The sequence below is a fragment of the Schistocerca serialis genome, chromosome 3, assembly GCF_023864345.2.
Source record: "Schistocerca serialis cubense isolate TAMUIC-IGC-003099 chromosome 3, iqSchSeri2.2, whole genome shotgun sequence".
In the NCBI taxonomy this organism is placed as follows: Eukaryota; Metazoa; Arthropoda; class Insecta; order Orthoptera; family Acrididae; genus Schistocerca; species Schistocerca serialis.
In genome coordinates, this window is record NC_064640.1 from 841,826,375 (window position 1) to 841,849,565 (window position 23,191).

The window sequence follows — 23,191 nt, forward strand, 5'->3', positions numbered from 1 at the left end:
GAGATTTATTTACTCGTCTTCGCGCTAAAGCGAGCTAGGAAGTTTGTGCCGCTAGCGTGATATATAAAGAGAAAGAAAACCCTGTAAAAGAAAATTACATGAGACTTGGAACCAACAGAAAAGGAACATGTACGAAAATGGATTCAATATTCAATTTTCCTCAGAAAGAAGGTTTGTGACCATTTTATTCTAGAGTGAATGACGAATGAGTTCTCTGTCTGAATCATTGATGATTGTCTGGGCCCTGTAATTAATTGGGAAGTTTCAGCTGTGACGAAGAGAGCCTGGAATCTCTGAGTTTTTTGAAATCGTCCAAAAAGGCTTAGTCCACATCTGAAATTTTAGATCTGTCGTAAACTGAACGAATTGTTCAAACGATCGATTTTCCCAACTGAATGCAGCGCTTAATAATAATAACAAATGTAAAGATCTTTTCTAGCAAGCCAGCCGCTGAATATTAAGACGAAGGGCTCCACCAGAGATTCTACTAGCCTGATTTCACGTAAATAATATAGTTAAACTGTACACAGATAAAGGACAGAGAGAGAGAGAGAGAGAGAGAGCGAATGAAATTCGAGAAATTACTCAGAATCCTCCATTAGCATAATTGTTTGTCTGTCTTTTCACGGATCAGCCTAATAAGAAAACACGAAGCGCTGACTTTATTGTACCGATTTATGTGTGAGGGTGAAAGAGCGATAAAGGCGACAGATACACTTCTGTACAGACAAAACATTACACCAAGTTAGCGGCAAGCTGCATTCATATAGACTTTCATCATTTACAGAGTAGAATTCATTATAATGGCCAATCCGTGACAGGACACGTTTTTGGACGTTGTTAAAATAATTTTGTTCTCTGTTTCATGTGAACTACGACGAGACAACTTAACTTGGAAAAGAGAAGAAATACTCACAGGCAAATTAAGTCCATCTACAAATAAAAGCAGCACGCTGGGCGCAGAAAAAAGGCCAGATCTATAATTTTTTATTAAAGCTTGCTAGTATTGAGGAAGTAGACATAGATTTGAACATTTACTAATTGTGCTCATGCCAGATGTAGATTGATTGACCTGCCCTAGTTGCATTTACCTGTATAAGTACTATAAGAAAGTAGCCACAGAAGTATTCTTGTGTGAAGGGAGATATATACATATTGACTGTAGAACATTTATATGGTTTTAACTAGGGCAATGTTTAAGATGAGTCAAGCAGAGCAGAGCAACACACAACAGCCTTCAGCTGTTAGCACTGATGATAATGAGGTAGTAAGAAGTGTTGTAGAACTGATCACGACAGATAGAGCAATAGAACGCCCGGTAGACATGGCTGGAGATGTAACAGCAAGTACGCAACATGGATTAGATCCATTGGTCATTATCATGAGGCAGATGCATATGTTAACTGAGACCATGAATAATATGAATACAAAATTAGCCTCAGTTACCGAAGGGCAAAATCATTTGAATACGAAATTAGCCTCAGTTACTGAAGGGCAAAATCATTTGAATACGAAATTAGCCTCAGTTACTGAAGGGCAGGAAAATTTGAAAACTGACATTAACGCGAAGTTCGCCTCAGTTAATGAGGGGCAGGAAAATCTGAAAGCTGAGATTAAGCAGCAGTTACACGACAGTTTTTCTGAATTAGAGCAGCGGATAGAGGCGAAGACAAAGGAACTTAAAGATCAGGCCGAAGAGACTTAACGAAAATTAACTGCACAAATAGAATTGGTGAAAGCTAAATGTGAGGAATCTACTCAACGCATACGTGTAGAAATGAATGAGTATGTGGCTATTAAGATAGATACCGTACGGGAACAGATGGAAATGGTTCCGCAGTTAGTACAAAAGCAAGATGCCATGTCATGTGCAATTGCGCAACTTCCTGAATTGGCACGTACGCAGACGAACCTAAAGGAAAGTGTGGAACATCTGACAGAACGTCAGGACGTTATAGACCACCAAATTAGTGTATTAACGGGTAAATTATCCGAAATCACATTAGAAAACAAAAGGCTAATGTGTGAAAACGTTGAGCAAAATGTTAAAGCAGCATTCCAGAGTCTATGTGGCAAACAGGAAGAGAATTTGTTTGCGAAAGGACTCGAGGAAGTGCGACAGCAGTTAGGGGCTGATTTCGAGCATTGGAAACAAACGATAGCAGAGTCAATACGCGTTTCACAACAAGGCTCAGAACAAATGAATACAGGCCAGCAGCAGAAGTTGGCAGCGTCTGTAGAGCCAGTTACTGCACATTCGCACATGATACCGACTTGTGTGAGTAACTCAAATATTAAATTGCCACGAGCTAGTTGTTCGCATGAAGTTTTATCTGACGGAGATTACGAAAGCCTTTGCCATGCCGAAGAAAAACTGCTAAAGCATCGGCAATTTCAGATTTTTAACACTAACAAAAGGGGGGTCCATCCGATTGTTTTTATTCGAAGTTTTAGAGGAGTACTACCCAGAAATTGGTCGGAGTGGCAGAAGATCAGTTTCGTGACTGGGTATATACAAGGTTCGGGGGCGATCTGGGCCTCGGACATGACTTCTGTTTGCTCGACCTATGAAGATTTTGAGAAAGCGTTTTTAGCAAAATTCTTGTCAGAAGGGGTACAGGAACGCCTAAGGCAGGAGGTGCTCTACCCAGAGCCATTCTCTTTTTCAAAAGGAAGCCTTAGGAAGTATTTTGAAAAATATATAAATAAAACTAGATATTGGGACAGACCTATGCCTTTGCCAGACATAATAAACATACTTAAGGCAAGACTACCAACTAGTATACGGAATCAATTAATTTACGGCAACGATAAAGACCTGGAGTCGTTCCTCACGACGTTAGATCATATAGACATTATAGAAGAGAACAACCAGAAAGCCCATAACAACAGATTCCAATATAGGGACATAGAACCTCCGCCAAATGGTAGGCAAGTAAACGCACAGAGATCGATAAATAGTGGAGAAACCCCTCAAAATCTCAACAATAATACCGGCAATAGTCTTGTGAGGGGCTATCCAAGGAACAACAGGAATGGGAAAAGATACAATCCCGTATGGGGAAACGAAAGGAATTTCAGACCGCAAGCGTGGAACAATAACGGTAATAGAAAGTGGAATCAACCGGGGGGAATAAACTCAAATAACCAACATCAGTGGGGACGGACATCTGCGAATCAACCGGTAATTATCGAAGTGACGGACGATGTCAACCACCAGGCGAATCAAAATCCAACAAACTTGTAAGGACCCACTCGTGCCCCGGAGGAGCGGTCAACAATATGTTGAGGGGCAACAGGATATGTGTACCCATGCTAACGTATAATGATGGACGATTACTGGCAGATGAATTGACCGAGGACTTAGAACCCCAAGATGAGGATAAGGAACAGGTGGCAGTAGCCGAAGTGCAAGTCATTTTAGAGACTGTACCGATAGTGGCGGTTTTAGACACAGCTGCAACCACAAATGTTATTTCGGAGGCTCTATTCAACAAGATCAGAAATATAAGAAGAGTAGCAATTTTTCCAGTTCAAAATTGCAGAATAATAGGCGCCGTTGGGGCTAGATCGGCTAATGTAAAAGTGCAGTCACTACTTAGTGTAGAAGTCGGAAATGCAGCAATATTAAGCACATTCCTTGTTGTAAAAAATTTGGTGGTAGACTGCATTATAGGAGTCGACAGCCTACGTCAATACGGATGCAGAATAGATTTTAAAACAGGAAAAATTTGGTTAAATGTAAATAAACAAGAAATTGAGTTGGACTTGTTGAAAAAGGAAAGCCTTACCAGAAAATATAATAGTGGGATCAGTGTGCAAGTAATCAGGACTGCACAAAATTCTAAACAGCACGTAAAGAATGAGTTACAAGTCAAAGGAGATTTCGGTCAATTAGTGTATGAGAAGTTAAATGAATCCGACTGCATTATTGAAGATCAGAAGAAGCAGCTCAAAGAATTATTATTAGGGTATGAAAACGTGTTTGATGAAAGGCCAGGAGTTATTAAGGGATACATATGCCATCTCTACGTTAAGTCGCACGAAACGTATTGTAGAACTTTCTATCCTGTTCCCTGGAGGATAAAGGCTCAAGTTCAAAAAGAAATAGATCGCATGTTGAAATGGGGTTTGATCGAACCCTCTACAAGCCCATACTGCTCCCCATTGTTGGTCGTGCCAAAAGCATACCCGGGATCGAACAAAATAAAAGGGTTATTTTCTCATAACGACTTAAAAAAGTATAATGAAGAGTAGAAGATAGTGAGGAATGGTGTTCCGAATGACAGAAATGAATGCTCGTAAAAAAAAAAAAAAAGACATAATAATAAACTGTGTGTGTGTAGTGATAGAAACCTTTAAATTGAAATGGTTAATCAGTGACATAGAGTATAGAAATAGTGACTAACTATTAATATCAAGTGTTGTAAAGAAGACAGTGGAGATAGGCTTCACCTGTGGTTTGGGTGAACATAGAACTTTAGCATTGCTAATGTCATTAAGAATGATTAAAGATCTAACTGACCGTCAAGAAGAATGAAATGTTTCCCGTAAATGACGTTGAATAATCAAAAGAGGTTCCGAGTGAATATTCATATATAATCTCATGTGTACGCTGAGATGTGTAAACGAGTGAAGGGATGTGTTGTGGCAGTGAATTGTGAGTGACGGTTAACGCCGCAAAGATAATTCCCCGTGCAAAACAGTTGACGTTGGCGCGAGAGTTAAAATCGATATAGACGATACAGATATGCTTTGTAAGAGACTCGCAACAAACGCGAGGATAAACTGATTCATGTTGAACTCTAAAAGGAATAGGTGTTATAATTAGAAGTTAAGAGTTTTTAATTTATTAATGAATGATTAAAGAAAATAATATTCATAGATTCAGTAGTAATTTAATGGTTCGTGTTCGTTTGGGAATTTTGTGTGAAAAATCCATTTCCATATATGAGCATGGATGAACACCGTATGAATCAGAGAGTAATTGAAAGAAGCGAATCCACATTCGTCAATGCTAATAACTTTTACATTTCAGCACTCAAGTGAAGAAATATATGTATTTAGAATAAAAAGTTTTGAGTATAGCTAAATTATATGACTTATCAAGGAAATATAGATGATGTCTTGGTATAAAATGAACTACACTTTCCATTATTCGATGATTTGAATCCAAAATCTATAGTAAGTTACATGAATCCTTTAAATTACGAAGAACAAATCAGTGATAGAAAATGTGTTAGAACTTTTGGACTTATAAGCACAAGGGGGGAGGCAAAGTCAGAAGGAGTATTCAAAAGGGAGTAAATCGGATGATGCTTTTGGCAACATCATTAGTTAATGGTTGACTTCCTTGAAGTACGTCGTAACAAAAAGGATCCATGAAGCCATAAGGATTTTGCTTTCAAAAAGGAGAATCTTGGACGGTGCAACCTAATCAGTTCTCTTACAGGAAGAGTTTCCCTTTTGGTCATTGCTAATTCTTTTGGAATGAATGTTGCATGTGAATTCGAGTATCCCTGTTCCTTCTACTCTTCCCATTGTGGGCCGCGTAGAAGATCAACTACAGAGGGGGCCGCGTAGAAGACCGACTACAAATGTGGACGTCGGGGACATGCAAGACCCGGGGGAGTTTAGCACCGCAAGATATTGTACCAGGAGCAAGATTGTAAAACGAGAATTCACGTTATTTATTGTAAAACGTTTTTTTTTTTTGCTAGAGGCACAAACCACTCTTCTCCAAATCGGGATACAAATTGATCCCGGTCTTTCCTTTAGAGATCTATTTCAAAATTATATTTTTTTTTCTTCTACAGGCTTTCCTATCTTCTATGTACTGTAGGCTGGGGGTCTAGGCTTAAGAGGTTTTCCAAGGTTTCCCTGCTTAAGAAAGTTCCCGAATGGGTAGACCCTGACATCAGTTCATGAAAGATCATCTTCCTTGGTTGTGCACAGCAAATATAACACCTAGATGCACGTAAAAGCAATACAGCCGCGGTACCGGTCTCTTCATTTCTTCTGTCTTCAACATTTCTTTTCTTCATCTGTCTCAAATATAATATTCTTTTTCAGTCGGAGGACTGACAATCATCACTTCCGGGTTATCCACGCTAATAGATAGCTCGCGAAGTGTGTTCGGTGAATCAAAATTGAGCTCACAAACTTCGCTCATTGCGAGGGGCATTGTAATCTCCCCACGGAAAATTACCCTCTACCACGCAATAATTAATAATGGTCAACCAAATCATCCACATGTATTTACGTTTGAAAAGTATCTGATAAGAATTTCTAGTAATATATGCGCCGACAGCTCGTCGACGCCAAGGTATTTTTCTAGTACGTTTATTCTTTGGAACAACAGAGGTACAGAAATGTATGCTCCATGGTTATTATAGTGGGAAAAAGGAACAGCTTCGGAAGTATTGGTTGGAAGATTATCGGATTGCTAAAAGAGATTTATTTACTCGTCTTCGCGCTAAAGCGAGCTAGGAAGTTTGTGCCGCTAGCGTGATATATAAAGAGAAAGAAAACCCTGTAAAAGAAAATTACATGAGACTTGGAACCAACAGAAAAGGAACATGTACGAAAATGGATTCAATATTCAATTTTCCTCAGAAAGAAGGTTTGTGACCATTTTATTCTAGAGTGAATGACGAATGAGTTCTCTGTCTGAATCATTGATGATTGTCTGGGCCCTGTAATTAATTGGGAAGTTTCAGCTGTGACGAAGAGAGCCTGGAATCTCTGAGTTTTTTGAAATCGTCCAAAAAGGCTTAGTCCACATCTGAAATTTTAGATCTGTCGTAAACTGAACGAATTGTTCAAACGATCGATTTTCCCAACTGAATGCAGCGCTTAATAATAATAACAAATGTAAAGATCTTTTCTAGCAAGCCAGCCGCTGAATATTAAGACGAAGGGCTCCACCAGAGATTCTACTAGCCTGATTTCACGTAAATAATATAGTTAAACTGTACACAGATAAAGGATAGAGAGAGAGAGAGAGAGAGAGAGCGAATGAAATTCGAGAAATTACTCAGAATCCTCCATTAGCATAATTGTTTGTCTGTCTTTTCACGGATCAGCCTAATAAGAAAACACGAAGCGCTGACTTTATTGTACCGATTTATGTGTGAGGGTGAAAGAGCGATAAAGGCGACAGATACACTTCTGTACAGACAAAACATTACACCAAGTTAGCGGCAAGCTGCATTCATATAGACTTTCATCATTTACAGAGTAGAATTCATTATAGTACCTCTGGTACCAGTATCACAGGTACATGACACTTGGGAACTCTTTCAAGGCACCAATTTGCAGCAGCTGCCAATTGTTTGATAGTAGCCAGGGTGATTTCCAGCTGCTTGCTAATGTCCTGTGTTTGTGAACAGCATTCACAGTGTGGCCACCTTTTGGCTGGTGCAATGTGTTACACGGTAATGAACAAATAACTTTATGTTAAGCCCACTAGTACCTTTTAATCTGTTGGTTTAAATTCCTAATTCCCAATAAGAATTGAAGCAAATATGCAAAACAAGATTTCTATTAAGGCAATACAGAAACCTGCTGTAAAAATTACTAGTTTCCTAAAATGTTTTGAGATTAATTACAGTTGTTATCAAGCTCAAAAACAGGGTTAATATAAGATAAATGCAGATAATATATAGGGCTACTCTTCTTTAAGGAAAAACCAGATGCAACATAATATGTTAGTAACAATATCTGGTACAGTATCTAAATCACAAACGCCAATTTATTGCAAATTTCTCATAGATTATGCAAAGGACAATGGTGATTCTGAAAATTCTCAAAAACACATGTTTATTTGCAGTGATTTACAATAAAATTCAGGCATGAGGCATTCTTTAGTGGAACTGTGAACCACAAATGCTGATTTGCTATGAATTAAGTTATATATCCAAAATACTTGTAAGTTATGGATTTAGTTTCTTAAGCGTCCAAAAATTCTCAAAAATAAGCTATTCTCACGTAATTTTACAATGAAATTAGAAAAAGGCTGTTTTAAATGAGGACAGGCCTACTGTTCTCAAAAATTTTAAAAGAGCACAATTAAATTTAAGCCTACAATTGATAATAGCAGTACGAGTTTATCACAGCACTTGTAAATGTTCAAAATTTCTCAATACATCACAATACAAAAGAGTAATTAAATATTAAGCACAAGCAACACAAACAGTAAAATCTAGAACTTCAAAGCGACACACAAATCTACATGTGGTCTTGGACAAAGGAAAACTTAAGAATTGTAGATCAAAACAATCTGGGGATAAGTGCTGGGTTAAAGCTAGCATAACAATCTTCAGTCTGATGAAAAAAATCTTACACTCATTCGAAATATACAGTAATGATTAATTTCTGTGTTGCCTTTTGTTATAAATGTGTTCATATGTATGTATTGACCAACTGTATTGTCTATAGAACTCATTTGTGGGATATCAATTATACATGTAGTAAATGTTACTTAGGCTGAGTGTGAAATCATGGTTAATTTCTCTGTTGTCCTTACATGAAAAATTTGTAATGTTATCTCTGCATCGTATTTTGACTTGTCCTATATCCAAACAAGATGTCACAGGACCAAATAAAAAAAAATAAAATAAAATAAAATAGCAGTGGACCTCAAACAGAGTCTTGGGGCACACTGCAATTGAGCTATAATATTCTGCCTTTTTCAAAAGCTTTCAGGAGATCACAAAAGGTTCCTACTAGAGCCTTTTTTTTTTTTTTTTTGTTAATGGCTTCCAAAACTTAGTTTTATAGCTGATGAGATCTTATTAGTAAAAAAAGTGGAAACAATTTATTTAGAATATATTATGCTTATAGCTATAAAGAAGTACAAGAGTTTTTGGTAGTATAGATATTAAACCAGTTCTGTTTTAAACAATGTTAAAGGTTATTTCTGTTCCTATGTTAAATAACAGAAACCAAGTGAATGCATTCCTCATTCTGATTCCTCGTGAAATCATTGTATACTACTGGGAAATCTGGCATCTTGTGACAAGCAGGGTACAAATTATGTTTTTAGGTTGTTTTTTATGGATCCTTCATAATATCTGCCAGATTCAAAATGTCATCTAAGGAAATAAGTGTGGGCCTATGCAGCCACATTCTGGTTTCTGTTTAAAGACTTCTAGCAGTTTCAGTAGCATGTATAGTATACATTATTTGCACAGTTTACATAATACAGCAAGTTTCTAAAAGATTCTTCATTCTGTCATTACATAGTGAGAAAGCCATGGAATAACTGTTTAAGTGTGAGGAATTCAATAACTGTGTTGTAGTAATCAACTTATCCTTATACTTATATTTCTGTTTCTTGGTGCTATCTCTTGTCAGTGATTTTCTGATTGTGCTGATGAACAGATGTTTTGTAAGTATAGTTAGATAACAAAGCAACTGTTACTTGTCAAAATGGCTGCAGAAATATTTAGTTTTCACAACAACAAAACAAACTAACAAAAACACAAACACACACACATCAGATTATTTTATAGGAAGTTTTCTGCACTAACATTGGTGTTTTCCCTATTTAAATTGCTTACAGAGTCAATTAATACATTAGTAGGCAGCTTACAAAAATTATGTCAATAGTTTTGATAGGACACACTGGCAAACGATAGACAAAAAGTCAAAAATTCCATAAACTGAACTAATATGCCCTATCAATCATCTGGAGTTCACTATCCATTTTTTCATCAGCACCTTAATTCATTAGCACATCAGATTTACATATTTGTTATCTGTATACATAATTTCATTAAATTAGTGTTTCTACTGTGTGACTGTAACAAATAAAATGTAGATCTGTCCGCTCACCCTAAAAATTTTGCACCAACTGGACCCAGCTCTAGAATTCGACTTGCCAATGCCTCTCCTTCCATTAAAGGTGGTGGATGTGTCAATTTGTCCCTCTTCAAATAGCGGCAAGTGACACGTGTTGGCATTGCTGCCCGCCGTGGTGGAACAATGACTCTCACGCCACTGTGGCGGCAACCACGCATTGCTCCTCCCCTTGCATCCACAAGGAAACTTACCAGGAAACTGCAACATTGCAAAAAATTATTTTTTTTCAGCTCCTGAGATCTTAAAAATATGGGTTTATTTTCACAAAATAGACTAAATGGTTTTCTGACTGTCTGAGGTTAATAAGAGTATGTCCTCAGGTGTGGTTAAATGATAGAGTGTGAAAGTGATAAAGAATGGACGGAAGATTAGGATTTAACATAATGACGAGCTTATGAGATATGTTGAGATATAAGAAGTATCACCATAGATGATATTTTTTAAAACTTAAAGGCAACTTCATTAAAAGTAATTATACATGTCTGTCCTGTACAGTAATGGTTGTAAAGTAAATCCTATTATCATATGTACTTATAATCAAGTTCAACTATAATCATTGTCAATTACTATAGTTTTTCCCATCTTAAGCATAAGACCATTTAAAAGTGTGCTTTACCAGTCTTGTTTTGATTTCATTTACAAAACACCTTCAGCGATCATTCTGTCAATATGGTGTATACAATATGTATCTACATTTTGCTATTCATGATTAAAAATGGTTGGGCAGAAAGTTTACTTGTGGTTAATAAAGAAAACAACTGTTTTTAATTTATAAATAAAAAGGAAGAAACATATTAAGTGTACTGATTTCATGAACAGATCTTCAATTTCAGTCTATCAGTTCAACCTTTTCCCTTCTTTTGCCACAGGTTCCTATCATTCAGTAGTAATGAGACAGGAAGCAAAGCACACAGGAAAAACAATGACAAATTGAGACAATGAGAATGAAAGATCCTCCAATCCAACCACGAGGAACTGATTATGTTAGTGGCAATGTTGACTGTAATGGTGACAATACATGTGACTGAAATACTGAGAAAATCTGACAAATAAACTCTATAAACTCTCAAAACATCCTCATTTAAATGTCAGAATTTATGTTTATTTTGAAATCTCATCATCAACCCATTTTATAATCAATAGCAATCATCAAACAGCCTAAAACAAAGATAAACAGAAGTAATTGGTACTACAATATTAAAAAGATATTTTTGTGATGAGAATCCAAGAACAGGTAGCGAAAAATTTTGCCAAATTTCTAGATAAAGATTGTGTACTACATGAATATTTGATCACATGTATCCACAGAAATTTAATTCCACACATGTTTGTGTTCTTCTTAATATTCATACATTATAATATTGAAGGAGATATTTTACACAAGGCCTGCATCATATCAAAGTGAATTTTTGCCATGATTGTGGATACATTCATGGCCCCTGACTGTCATAACAATATTTCAGTGGCAAATGTGGCTTGAATTCCTTGCAGATAGGATGACTGTAAGTAAACTAGTAGGACAGTATGTAACAATACAGCCATAAAATCTATTTGCATCACAGGATGACCTTCATATGCTCAAAGGTAATGACCCTCTTTTTCACTGCATTGAACTGGTCTTGTTCCCCTCAGTACATGCTGTACCATTCATTGAGTTTTACTGCTTCCACAGATGCTCTGAACATTAGTCTACACTCCCCAATAGTCACTCTTCACTCCAGCTCATTCTGTGTTGTCTGATATCCACTGAGCTTCAACAAAAGTTTACTCTAAAGGCATAACTGTGAATGGAACATTTCTAAATAAATATTTCAACTGATTTAACACATTTTCATGTGCAGACGCTTATGTACATGTGTGTTGGCTTATCATACTTCATAAGCAATATACAAGGGTTGGAACTTAAATAGTGGCAACTATTTATTCACAACCGATACAAAAGAGTTACATGCTATCACCTGTTACTGTCCTTCAAAGTAGTCACCAGCATTGTATAGAACCCATTGCCAGCAATGTGGAAGGCATAGTATACTGTTAGCAGAACCTGTTCTGTTGATGGTGCATATGGAACGGTCTAAGGTTATAGTGATTCTTGTGTACGACTGTGATGGTGTTATCGTAACACCTTATGTTCCTCCACCATCAATGCACAGTATTACTGATCATTTTCAAAGCATCACCTGTGACCAGCTTTGCAAAAGAAGCAGCAACTCTTTCTGCACAACCAACCCATCATTTTGCATGACAATGTGTGGGCGCATACAGCGCAAGCTGTGGCTGCTCTGTTTGGTCGATGGCAGTGGGAAGTACTGTACCATCCACCATACTCCCCAGACTTAGGGTCATTGTGACTTTGATTTGATTCTGAAGATGAAGGAACCATTTCATGGTATTCACTTCAGAACTGTTCCAGAGATTTGACAGGCAGTAGACCACTCAATTCGCACCATCAACAGAACAGGCTCTGCTAATGGTATACTATGCCTTCCATATCATTGGCAATGGGTTCTGCACAACTTTGGTGACTACTTTGAAGGACAGTAACAGGGGCAAACATGTAACTCTTTTGTATCGGTTGTGAATAAATAGTTGCCGCTATTTAAGTTCCAACCCTCGTATTTATGGTGTAACAGAAGGAAATGTATTATGAAAGATAAGTGCATTTTTGTGAATAAAGTAAGGAATTAATTAACCATTATATACAAGTGCAGGTAGAAAAAAAGAGTAAGATTGTATTATGGAGAGTCAAGAGTTAATGCAGTGTGTAGAAAAAGTTCATGATAGATATGGCACTCTGTTTAAGTATTTGTTGAGAAATTCCACATTCCAAAAGTTCTCTTTATGATGTCAGCAACAAATGATAATGAAGATGGTTCTACTGGAATTTAAAATACAGATCTAATCAGTTTTAAAAAATGACTTGTACTATTAAATTAAAATGGAAATCTTGTTTATGTAATTTTAGTCAGTGTAATTTATACTGTCTACATATAAGTTAAAAGATAAACAGATTGGACAGTTTATACAAGCACAAATAAGAAAAATAAGATATAAATATCAGTCTCAAATATCAGTTAAACAGAAATATAACAGAAATGCATACACTACTTCAGCAGTGTTATTAAGGAAATCATTGTTGGTAGAGAACTGACAATGACTAACGACTGATGAATGCAGAATTCAACTGTTTCCCAACTATTTGCATTTATCTTCATCCATGCATTACATTTTGTAGTAAGTAAAACAAAAAAAAAAAATGTCAAAAATAAGATAAAACTTACTTCTTCCAGTGTAGCTTCCTGTGTTAGACATAGAAGAAACAATTTGTATGAGATTACATTAGTCAATTACTGTTCTTCCAAACCAACACATAACTGATTATTAAAGTCACAGACAATCTGTCTTTGAAACTACCAAAAAATGTGTGTTTTTTGTAGTTGCAAGGACAGACTTTATACACCTTCAATAATTGTAAAGCATTAACAGACACTATAGGCACACAAACGAAGAAGAATTTACACAGTAGATTGTGTTTGAAGCAAAGAAGTACAACATCAGTTCCTTTCTTTCATATTCCATATTACTCTGAGTACCACCTATTTCCTACTTTGTGTGATTATCAATGAATATCCAAACTCAGCATGGTATATAATATATAATATAATCTTGCAACTCAGTTTTTGAGGTTCAAGAAAATAGCTAATTACATTCATCAGAGGTGTTAACAAGCCTTAACAATCAGAATATAAAATCACCTTCAACAGTGTAAACATGACATTGCAAAAAACACCATAACATGTGCAAATAAATGTGAAAGAAGGAATGGTAGAAGTTTGGACTTGGCAAATCAAATTACATTATAGCTTCAAATCATGGTAATACCAAATAAAATTTCATTTTACACTGAAAAGGATAATAAAATAAATACCATATGTATTGTTTTGGTATAATGTGCCAGACAGTGTTGGAAACATGGACAAATAAGAAAGTTAGGTAAAGACCAAGAGAGGGGAAAGATCAAGCTGTATTCAATAATGTGAGTGTATGCCACATGTTTGCAGATCTTGAATCCTTCCAATAGTCAGCTTTCATTTCTTGTTTGCCTGACATGAGAATATTGGTTATTTATTTTATTATTTTTAATTGAGATCCATGGAAACATGTGAGCCTAAGCTATTTGGTCATGGAAGAAGTCAATTAGCAAAAAGCTCATTAGAAAATCTATAAACACATCAATTAAAATAACATGAAAAAGACTGTGGGAGCAAATATGGATAAGCAGCTGTACAGAACTGAACAGGTGTACAGAACAGAAATGGTGTGTCACAGCAAAACCTTTCAACTTAGATTTGAAGATTTAGTGTTAATCACTTTTTTTTCAGTTCTGCAGGAAACCTATGAAATCATCTGAAGTCTCCCTTGACCCAGGATTCTGGGTCACTTTTGCATAACACTGCCCATTTCTTAAACCTCACCAGTCCTTTTCCTTCATCCTTCTTCCTTTCCCACCCGCCCTCCTGCCAGAAGCAGGAACCCTGACTGCTAAAGCTCATATATTTTCAAATCTTTTATACATTTTTTCTCCTGTTGCCACTTGGTAACTGTAAGAATAGGTACCTAATTTTAATTTGCCTACTATTTTTCCAGTACTATATATTACTATATCTTTATTTTGGCCTGTCCATCAGTTGCGGATAAAATTATATTATGAGCACATCTACCTAATTGCTTTCCCATCATTTTGGTGATTCTAAATATAGTGGTAGCCTCATGTTCAAAACTGATTGAACAATTTGTGTTGTATGATAAAGATGGATCAATAAAAAACCAGTCAAAAATATGTGTACTGGTGTGTAACTACCATAGCATGGAGAGCTGTATTTCAGACTGAAAGCCCCAAAAATAACAGCTTATGTTGTACAGCTATACATAGCAACATTATACAAATTATGGTACATGTAATTACTGTTATTGTATGTCTGTATGCACATAAGTTGCATTTTATTGATGTAATATGTTGAAGTCTTTGAGAACAGAATACCTGAAGAGCATATTTTAAGATTTTAGCATGATATTTTATGTGGCAGGGTTGTAACATTTTGGCCATATTTTGGTATATTTATTTTAAGTGTAGTATGCTACACCACTTTCTGTAGACATTGGATAGTGTATCAGAAAAAGATTACAGCCATTGCTGGATATTATGGTACCTAACTTTGAAAATCTACTCTGGACATTGAAATAGCAATGAGGTGAAGTACCCTAAGGTAGAAAGTTACCTGTTTGTGTGCTGTTGGCCACTGAGAGTTATCAACGTACTATTTGTTGGCATTTAGATTTTAAAACAACATACCAGTGCACTGATATCAATGTTAATCAGTGAGACATTTATGGTTTTGTTACCCACATCAATGGTGCAGCTAATATTTTAGTGTTAAGTGTTTACACAATTAAAACACATATTAATTTTTGTCATAGTGCCTGTCCACATAAACAGTACATTGTCTACATACCTGAACCTGTATTAATGAGTGCCATTCAGTACATTTTATTATTTATAAAGATAATATAATTATTTTTTACAGCTATTAATGCATATAGGAAAATGACCTTTCATGTGCTTCAAATTTGATGCTTCTTCTGCATATGTGTGACGTTTCGAACAATTCTACAGATGGCACAGGCATAGTGTGATATCAAAATGGCGTCTACACAAGACACTTGTTATGAGCAATTCTTGATTGTCAGCTAGAGCGTCAGTGAGAGAGGACCTGTGTTCCTGCTGCAGATAAAGGTGAGTTCACCATCTGTTTGTGAATTATATTTATAAGTACTGTGAATTCACATGGCTTCTCATAAGAAGTGACTTATTTTAAATTTCATCAGAGTTCTTTAGTTTCAACTCCTATATTTTCTGAATGTTTGTTTATTTATCAGGCACAGTCCCACACATTATTAACTGTGGTAGAACATAGAACTGCTGTTTGCATCATGCAAGCATTTGTTTTTGTGTTTCAGGAGCCACTTGTAGTAGTTATATCCCCCATCAAGTGACAGCTCTCCTAGCATGAGCCCATTAAAGTACTGTGAACTGACACAGCTTCTCATTTTATCAGTGTTCCATAGCTTCAACACCTATATTTCATGAATGTCTGTGTATTTATCAGGCTGTTTTTAGTAAGTATAGCAACTGTGACTGCTGTATTCAGATGTGAACTGAGTTGATGAGACTTCACTCACAGCTCCAGGCAGCATTGGCTTTGGTCATGCAGCTAAAGGCTGTTACCAATGGACATCATCGTGGGTGAATGGATGCTGCGATTGGAAGGACATCCAGCATGACCCATGTGTTCCCCAATCGGCCGACCATTGTGGCCACTCTTGGTACTGCCCGCACTAAAGTTGATTCCTCACCTGTGGTTGAGTGGGAGGTCATTCCAAGGTTTCACTAGCAGTGAAAATTTTGAGAGGCTGATGGGAGGGATTCCCCAGTTCATCTGACAAACAGGTTTTAGGTACTATGTGTGGCTGGCAAAGTCCATGAGCAAGTTACTCACACTGTTCTAGAGGAATCCCCCCAGCCTGCAAGAACCAGGAATTCACAGAGGGTGGTAGTTGGGAACTCCAATGTTAAGCAGATAATGGCACCCCTTAGGGATATGTCCGCAAAGGAGGGGATGGAATCCAATGTGAACTCTCTGTGCATACTGGGAGGAATCATTTCAAATGTGGAATGGATGCTTCTGGGTGCCATGAAGAGCACAGGCTGTAGGCAACTGCAGGTGGTGGCTCATGCTGATACTAACAATGTGTGCCGCTTTCAATTGGAAGAAATTCTCTCTGGTTCCAAGCAGATAGCTGAAGTAGTGAAGACTGTTAGTCTTGCTTGTGAGGTGAAGGCAGAGCTCACCATCTGTAATATCATCAACAGAACCGACTGTGGTCCTTTGGTACATAACTGAGTGGAGGGTCTGAATCAGAGGCTCAGTTCTGTGACCATGTAGGTTGCAGATTCCTCAATTTGTATGATTGTGTGGTGTGTTTCCAGGTTCTTTCAAATAGGTCAGGAGATCACTACATGCAAGAAGCAGCTAGAGAGGTGGCAAAGGGACTGGGTGGCATTTTAGGTTAGAAGGTCCTGGGAACATGCAGAAAGTGCTTGAGTTTCAAAGGGTGCAGGTCAAACACAGTAAGAGGGTGAACTTTGGAATAATCAATATTCTAGTTGTAAACTGTCATAGCTGTGTTGCAAAAGAACTAGAGTTACAAGGGCTAATAGAAACCACTGAATCTCAAATTGTTACAGGCTGGCTAAAGCCAGAAATAAGTTCAGCTGAAATTTTTACAAAGAACCTAATGATGTTCAGAAAGAATATATTAAACACAGTTGATGGTGGAGGGTTTATTGCTGCCAGAAGTAGTCTAACTTGTAGTGGAATTGAAACAGATAGTTTCTGTGAGTTGGTGTGGGTAGAGATTATACTTCACAACTGGTATAAATTAATAATTGGTGCCTTTTATTAACCCTCCTACTCAAATGATACAGTTTCTGAACAACTCAAAGAAAACTTGAGTGTTAATTCAGTTGGGTACCACACTCATACAATTATAGTTGGTGGTGACTACAATCTACCCCTGATATTTCAGCAAAAATATATGTTTAAAGTCAGTGGTAAGCATATAATGTTGTCCAAAATCATACTGAATGCCTTCTTTTTTCTGAGGATGCAAAATAAATATTCCAGAATTTGAATCAGGAATAACTGTCAATATGAGTAACTTAGAAGTAAATATCCTTGGTGTGGTGAAGCAGCTTAAAACACTTAAGAAAGGCAAGGCTCCTGGTCCATACTGTACATTAGTCAGGTTTCTTTCACAGTATGCTGATACAACAGCTCCATAATCATTAATCATATACAACCACTTGCTCAGAGAAAGATCTGTACTCAGAGACTAGAAAGTTACACATGTCACAGTAATAACCAAGACTGGAAATAGGAGTAATCCACAGAATTATAGATCCATATCACTAACATCAATTTGAGGTGGGATTCTGGAATGTAAACTGTGCTCGAACATTATGAATCACCTCACAGAAAATGATTTACTGGCAATAGCCAACACAGATTCAGAAAATATTGTTCTTGTGAAACACAACTAGCTCTTCATTCTCACAAAGTAATGAGTGCTATTGACAGAGGATGTCAAATTGACACCATTACTCAGAAGCGGCTTCTAATCAAATTGCATGCCTATGGAGTCATTTCAGTTGTATGACTGAATTCACAATATCCTGTCAGAAAGGTCACAGTTCATAACAACTGAAAGAAAGGCATTGAGTAAAACAGAACTAATACCTGACCTTACTGAAGTAAGTGTTATAGGCCCTCTGTTGTTCCTGATCTATGTAAACAATTTATGAGACAATCTGTGTAGCCCTTTTAGATTGTTTGCAGATAATGCTGTCATTTACTGCCATGGAATGCCATCAGCTGATCAAACCAAATTGCAAAATGATTTAGACAAGATATTTGTATGATGGAAAAAGTGGCAGTTGCCTTTACATCATCGAAAGGGTGAAGTCATCCACATGTGCATTGAAAAGAACCCACTAAATTTCAGTTATAAAATAAATAACACAAATCTTAGGGCCATAAACTAAACTAAATACTTCGGTCTTTCAATTACGAATAACTTAAATTGGAATGAACACAAAGATATGTTGTGGGGAAAGCAAAACCAAAGACTGCAATTTATTGGCAGAACACTTAGAAAATATAACAGGTTTACTAAAGAGATTGATTACAATATGCTTGTATGCCCTCTTCTGGAGTATTACTGTGTGGTATGGAATCAGCATCAGATAGAACTGATGGAGGAGACAGAAAAAATTCAGAGAACGGCAGCTCATTTTGCCTTATCATGAAATAGGGGAGAGAGTGCCTCAGATACGATACACAAATTGGGGTGGCATTCATTAAAACAAAAGTGTTCTTAGCCGTGGCAGGACCTTCTTGTGAAATCTCATTCACCAGTTTCCTCCTCAGAGTGTGAAAATATTTTGTTGCTGCCCACCTACAGAGGGAGAAATGATCATCATAATTGAGTAAGAGAAATCAGAGCTCACACGGAAAAGTTTTAAGTTTTTGTTTTCCCCACACACAGTTTGAGAGTGGAACAGCAGAGAAGTAGCTTAAAGGTGGTTTGATGAACACACTGCCAGGCACTTAATTGTGAATTGCAGGGCAATCATTTTGATGTAGTTGAGAGGAAAAACAGTTGTACGCAGTGCATGCCAATCTAAATCTACATCTACACATATACTCTGCTAGCCACCAAGCGGTGTGTGGCAGAGGGCACAATTCATGCCAAAGTCATATTTCCTGCCCTCTGTTCCACTGGCAGATCGTGCAAGGGAAAAACGACTGTCTGAATGCCTCAGTAAGAGCTCTTATTTCCCTTATCTTTGAATGGTGATCATTGTACGATTTAATAGTTGGTGGTAATAATATATGCAATTGATAGAGGAGTACTGTTGGGCAGTGGATGAAACAAGTAAAAGTGTCAGGAAGTGTAGAAACTCCATGGTTTGCCACAATGGTGACATCCTGCCACAGCCACTGCTCCCAAGATGGTGAAGTGTGTGGATGCCACTATTCACACAGCCTGGCACATCATATCTCTTAAATGTGCTCTACAGGTAATGGTGAGCATTGGAAGTGCATGTGCAGTGAATGAGACTATTGGTATTCAAAGGTGTACTCAAAATGGTTTCCATGAATGCTCACAACAGATCACAAGATTCAAAGAAAGGCCATTTCATTTGAACTTTTAAATCAGTTTGAGGGCAATGGAGAGGCCTTTCTATCACAGATTGTTACAAATGACCAAATATGGGCCCATCACTCTGAGCTGGAAACAAGAAGACAGTCACTGTAAAGGCACCACCTGCTATCACCAAACAAGAAGAAATTCAAAGCAGCTCCGTCTGCTGGCAGAGTCATTATCACAGTGTTCTGAGATAGGGATGGTGTCTTTCTCATGGATGGTAAAAGGGTCAAATTTTAATTTGAAGGCACACTGAAAACTCTGAACAAACTCAAAAACCATTTCTAGTGTGTTCAGTCTAACAAGAATCCAAAAGAAATTATGCTCCAAAATAACAATGCACTCTCACACACAAGTCTAAGACTCTAGCAACAGCTATCAATTTGGTCTGGACATCAATGCACCATTCTATAGCCCAGATCTAGCACACACTGACTTCCATGTGTTTGGGCCAATTAAGGATTCTCTATGTGGGATACACTTTCCAGATAATGATAGTGTAACTCATGCACTCAAAATACGGCTACAAGCATAGAGCAAGGTGCCATTCCCGTCTTTTATGGTATTATTGAATATGTAATAACTCTCTATTTTAACTTTTTGTAATAACCTTCCTACATGAGTCTTCAAACAGGCACTTGATTATTTTAAACTGTTTATGCATGAAACAGGACATCTACTAGACAAGAAATGATAATGATGATTGAGGTAAAATAAGGTCAGTAATCTTATAGATTTTTCAAAATATGGGTATTTGGATGCTTTTGTAATATTTTGCTGGTATGAGTGCATGTATGCACTACTACCAGGTTTATTGTCCATTCTCCTTATACATTTTACTTGACTGTTCAATGAAAATGCCCATACATAATATGAAACTTTGGCATGGTATTCCCCTTACACAGTCTACTTGATGTAAAGAAGGCACTTCAAGTTGCAGACAGACACAGTTAAAAGACACTCACATATAGCTGTCAGCCACAGCTTCCATCAGTGAAAGAGAGACACATGTACTATTCACACACACATACAAGCACACCTCATACATACACAACCACCAACTCCAGCATCTCGGGCTGGAATGCAATATCATGCAGGATGCAAGCAGCAATCTGGAGAGGGTGGGGAAGGGGAAATGATAGTAGTGTACAAGTGGGGAGAGAGACAAATGCTGTCTGGTGGAGTGTGCAGGGACTAGAATATCAACAGGTGCAGCGTCAGGAGGTTGTGGGCCAGGGTGGAGGGTGCGGGGACAGTATGTTACTGTAGGTCAAGGCCAGGATAATTACGGGAGCAGAGAATGTGTTGAAAGGATAACTCCCATCTGCAAAGTTCAGAAAAGCTGGTGCTGGAGGGAAGGATCCACATGGCTTGGGTAGTGAAGCAGCCATTGAAATCAAGTGTGTTATGTTCAGCTGCGTGGTGTGCCACAGGGTAGCCTACTTTGCTCTTGGCCACAGTTTGGCACTGGTCGTTCATTCTGTGTAGATAGCTGGTTGGTAGTCACACCAATATAAAAAGCTGTGCAACGATTGCAGCAGAGCTGGTAAATGACATGGCTGTCTTCACAGGTGGCACGGCCCCTGATGGAGTAGGATAAACAAGTGACAGGACTGGACTAGGAAATGCTGGATGTGTGGATTGGGCAGGTTTTGCACATGGGCCTTCCACAGGGATATGATCCTTGTGTCAAGGGGTTGATATTCCTACCTGGAGTGTTTGACATTCTACGTGACTGTTTTAAGGATCTGTCTCATGTATAATGTGACTTTGGGATGGTACTGACAATGGAAGTCCAGATATAAGAGGACTAAAATTAGTGGTCTTTAATTTTTTGAAGAGAAATTTTTATCTTTGCTGACAGGTCTGATATACATGGAATTCCATGTTTCCATGGAACAGAACTACTATTTCCAGAAATTGAAACAACATTGGGCAGACATGCACAACTTTTACTTCCTTCCTTCATCTTGAGCTCCTTCATAGGTGTTGTTGAGTGATGGTGCAATGCCTGTACAGTTTTCCTTTTTAAATAACCATTAATTTGGAAAACTACTTGTAATTCTGTGGTAACCACCCCTCCCACACCCTCTCCCCTCTGGTCCTGTCTGACAATGTGTGAACTCTAGAGATTAGGATGTCAGTGTGAAATGATTTCTTGCAGACAGTCTTTACCACCCTTCTTTTAATCAACATGCTGAGCCAAGGTAGCTGGTAGCTTTGGCCATTGTTCACAGCATATGACCATTGTTAACTCTGCAAAAATTACAAAAATTATATCTTATTTATAGAATTAGCATTCTTCTTTTAATAGCCATAAACTCCAGATTTTCTGCTTTATGCTTTAAGAAAACACAGTTTCTCATTGCTTCTTTTATATTCTTCAACATTTCAGCAGTCCTGTTCTGTAATCCATCTGGAGAATACCATTTACATGAAATTCACTGTATTGTTTGGAAATAAATTGCTGTCTTACTATTATGAAAATGTTAATTCATTTCTAGTAAAATTGTATACAGGATTTGTTGCTTATCAAAAACAGATAAGAGAGAAAACAGTCAGTCAAGAATAATGGAAACTTGTCAGTCAAGAAATTTTTTCTGATCTTTAGAAACAGAATTCTGGTAAAAATGTGATTGTGGCTTACCCAACATGAACGGGATGCCTATTAATATCCACATTGTCTGGTGCATAATTTGTTACAAATGGAGTGTATGTTTCTTTGGCATGTTGTGGGCTGATAGTATCATCAACTGCTGTTGGTGGAGCTGAAGAGAGAAGTACAAATTGTGTTAACTGATGTGTAATGTCATTTACACAGATCAAAACAACTACATATCTACAAACATACCCATACATTCTCTATTGGAATCGATTCTTTCATCCCTTGTAACATCAATTGGCAGTGAATCATCTCCAAGGCTTTTCATTTCATCTACTGTCAGGTATCTGTAAGGCTGATCACTGAGCATTGTATCTTCACCTAAAAATAATAAAAAAAATTGTTGAGTTAGGTATAGTACAACAACATAAAGCAAAAATTCTTGAGCAGTAATTTCTGGCATTTAAAAAGTGACAGAAGAAATGTATTACTCAATCATTTAAAGTAATCACTATCAATCAGTTTGTATAGCTACAATTATGGTATTGTATTGCTGAACGATGATCATAACACTGTTATGTGAGTGCAGTTGCCACAGCTAGAGAAATTTCAATGTTCTTATCATATTTTTGCCCGTATTTCATGTGGTTGTTACAGGGGGTGATCAAAAAGTTTCTTTTTGAATGCTGTTCAGTCAAGAATCAGTATGCCAATCAGGAAAAAGTGCCACAAGCATTGAAGCAATCATCCCACTGATCCACCATGTCGAAGATAGCTGTTTGGTAAAACCCCGTGTCCAGCTGCTTTAAGAAGATCGTTAAGTATGTACTGCACATCCTCGTCTGAAAGGACCTGTCCATCCTTCAAGGTCTGCTTTAAGGGATAGAAGGTGCGATA

General features: G+C 37.4%; 1 protein-coding gene across 1 annotated transcript in view; it reads right to left on the reverse strand.

The window, feature by feature from the left end:
• The window catches only part of LOC126471256 (ankyrin-3-like), a 636,759-nt gene that overhangs the window by 161,621 nt on the left and 451,947 nt on the right, over positions 1-23,191 (reverse strand). Inside the window, exons 17-20 of the mRNA XM_050099375.1 lie at positions 22,544-22,675; positions 22,340-22,460; positions 13,146-13,163; positions 9,838-10,062 (exon numbers count right to left, since the gene is read on the reverse strand). Coding sequence (XP_049955332.1) covers positions 9,838-10,062; positions 13,146-13,163; positions 22,340-22,460; positions 22,544-22,675 — 496 coding nt within the window. The remainder of the gene's footprint in view (positions 1-9,837; positions 10,063-13,145; positions 13,164-22,339; positions 22,461-22,543; positions 22,676-23,191) is intronic.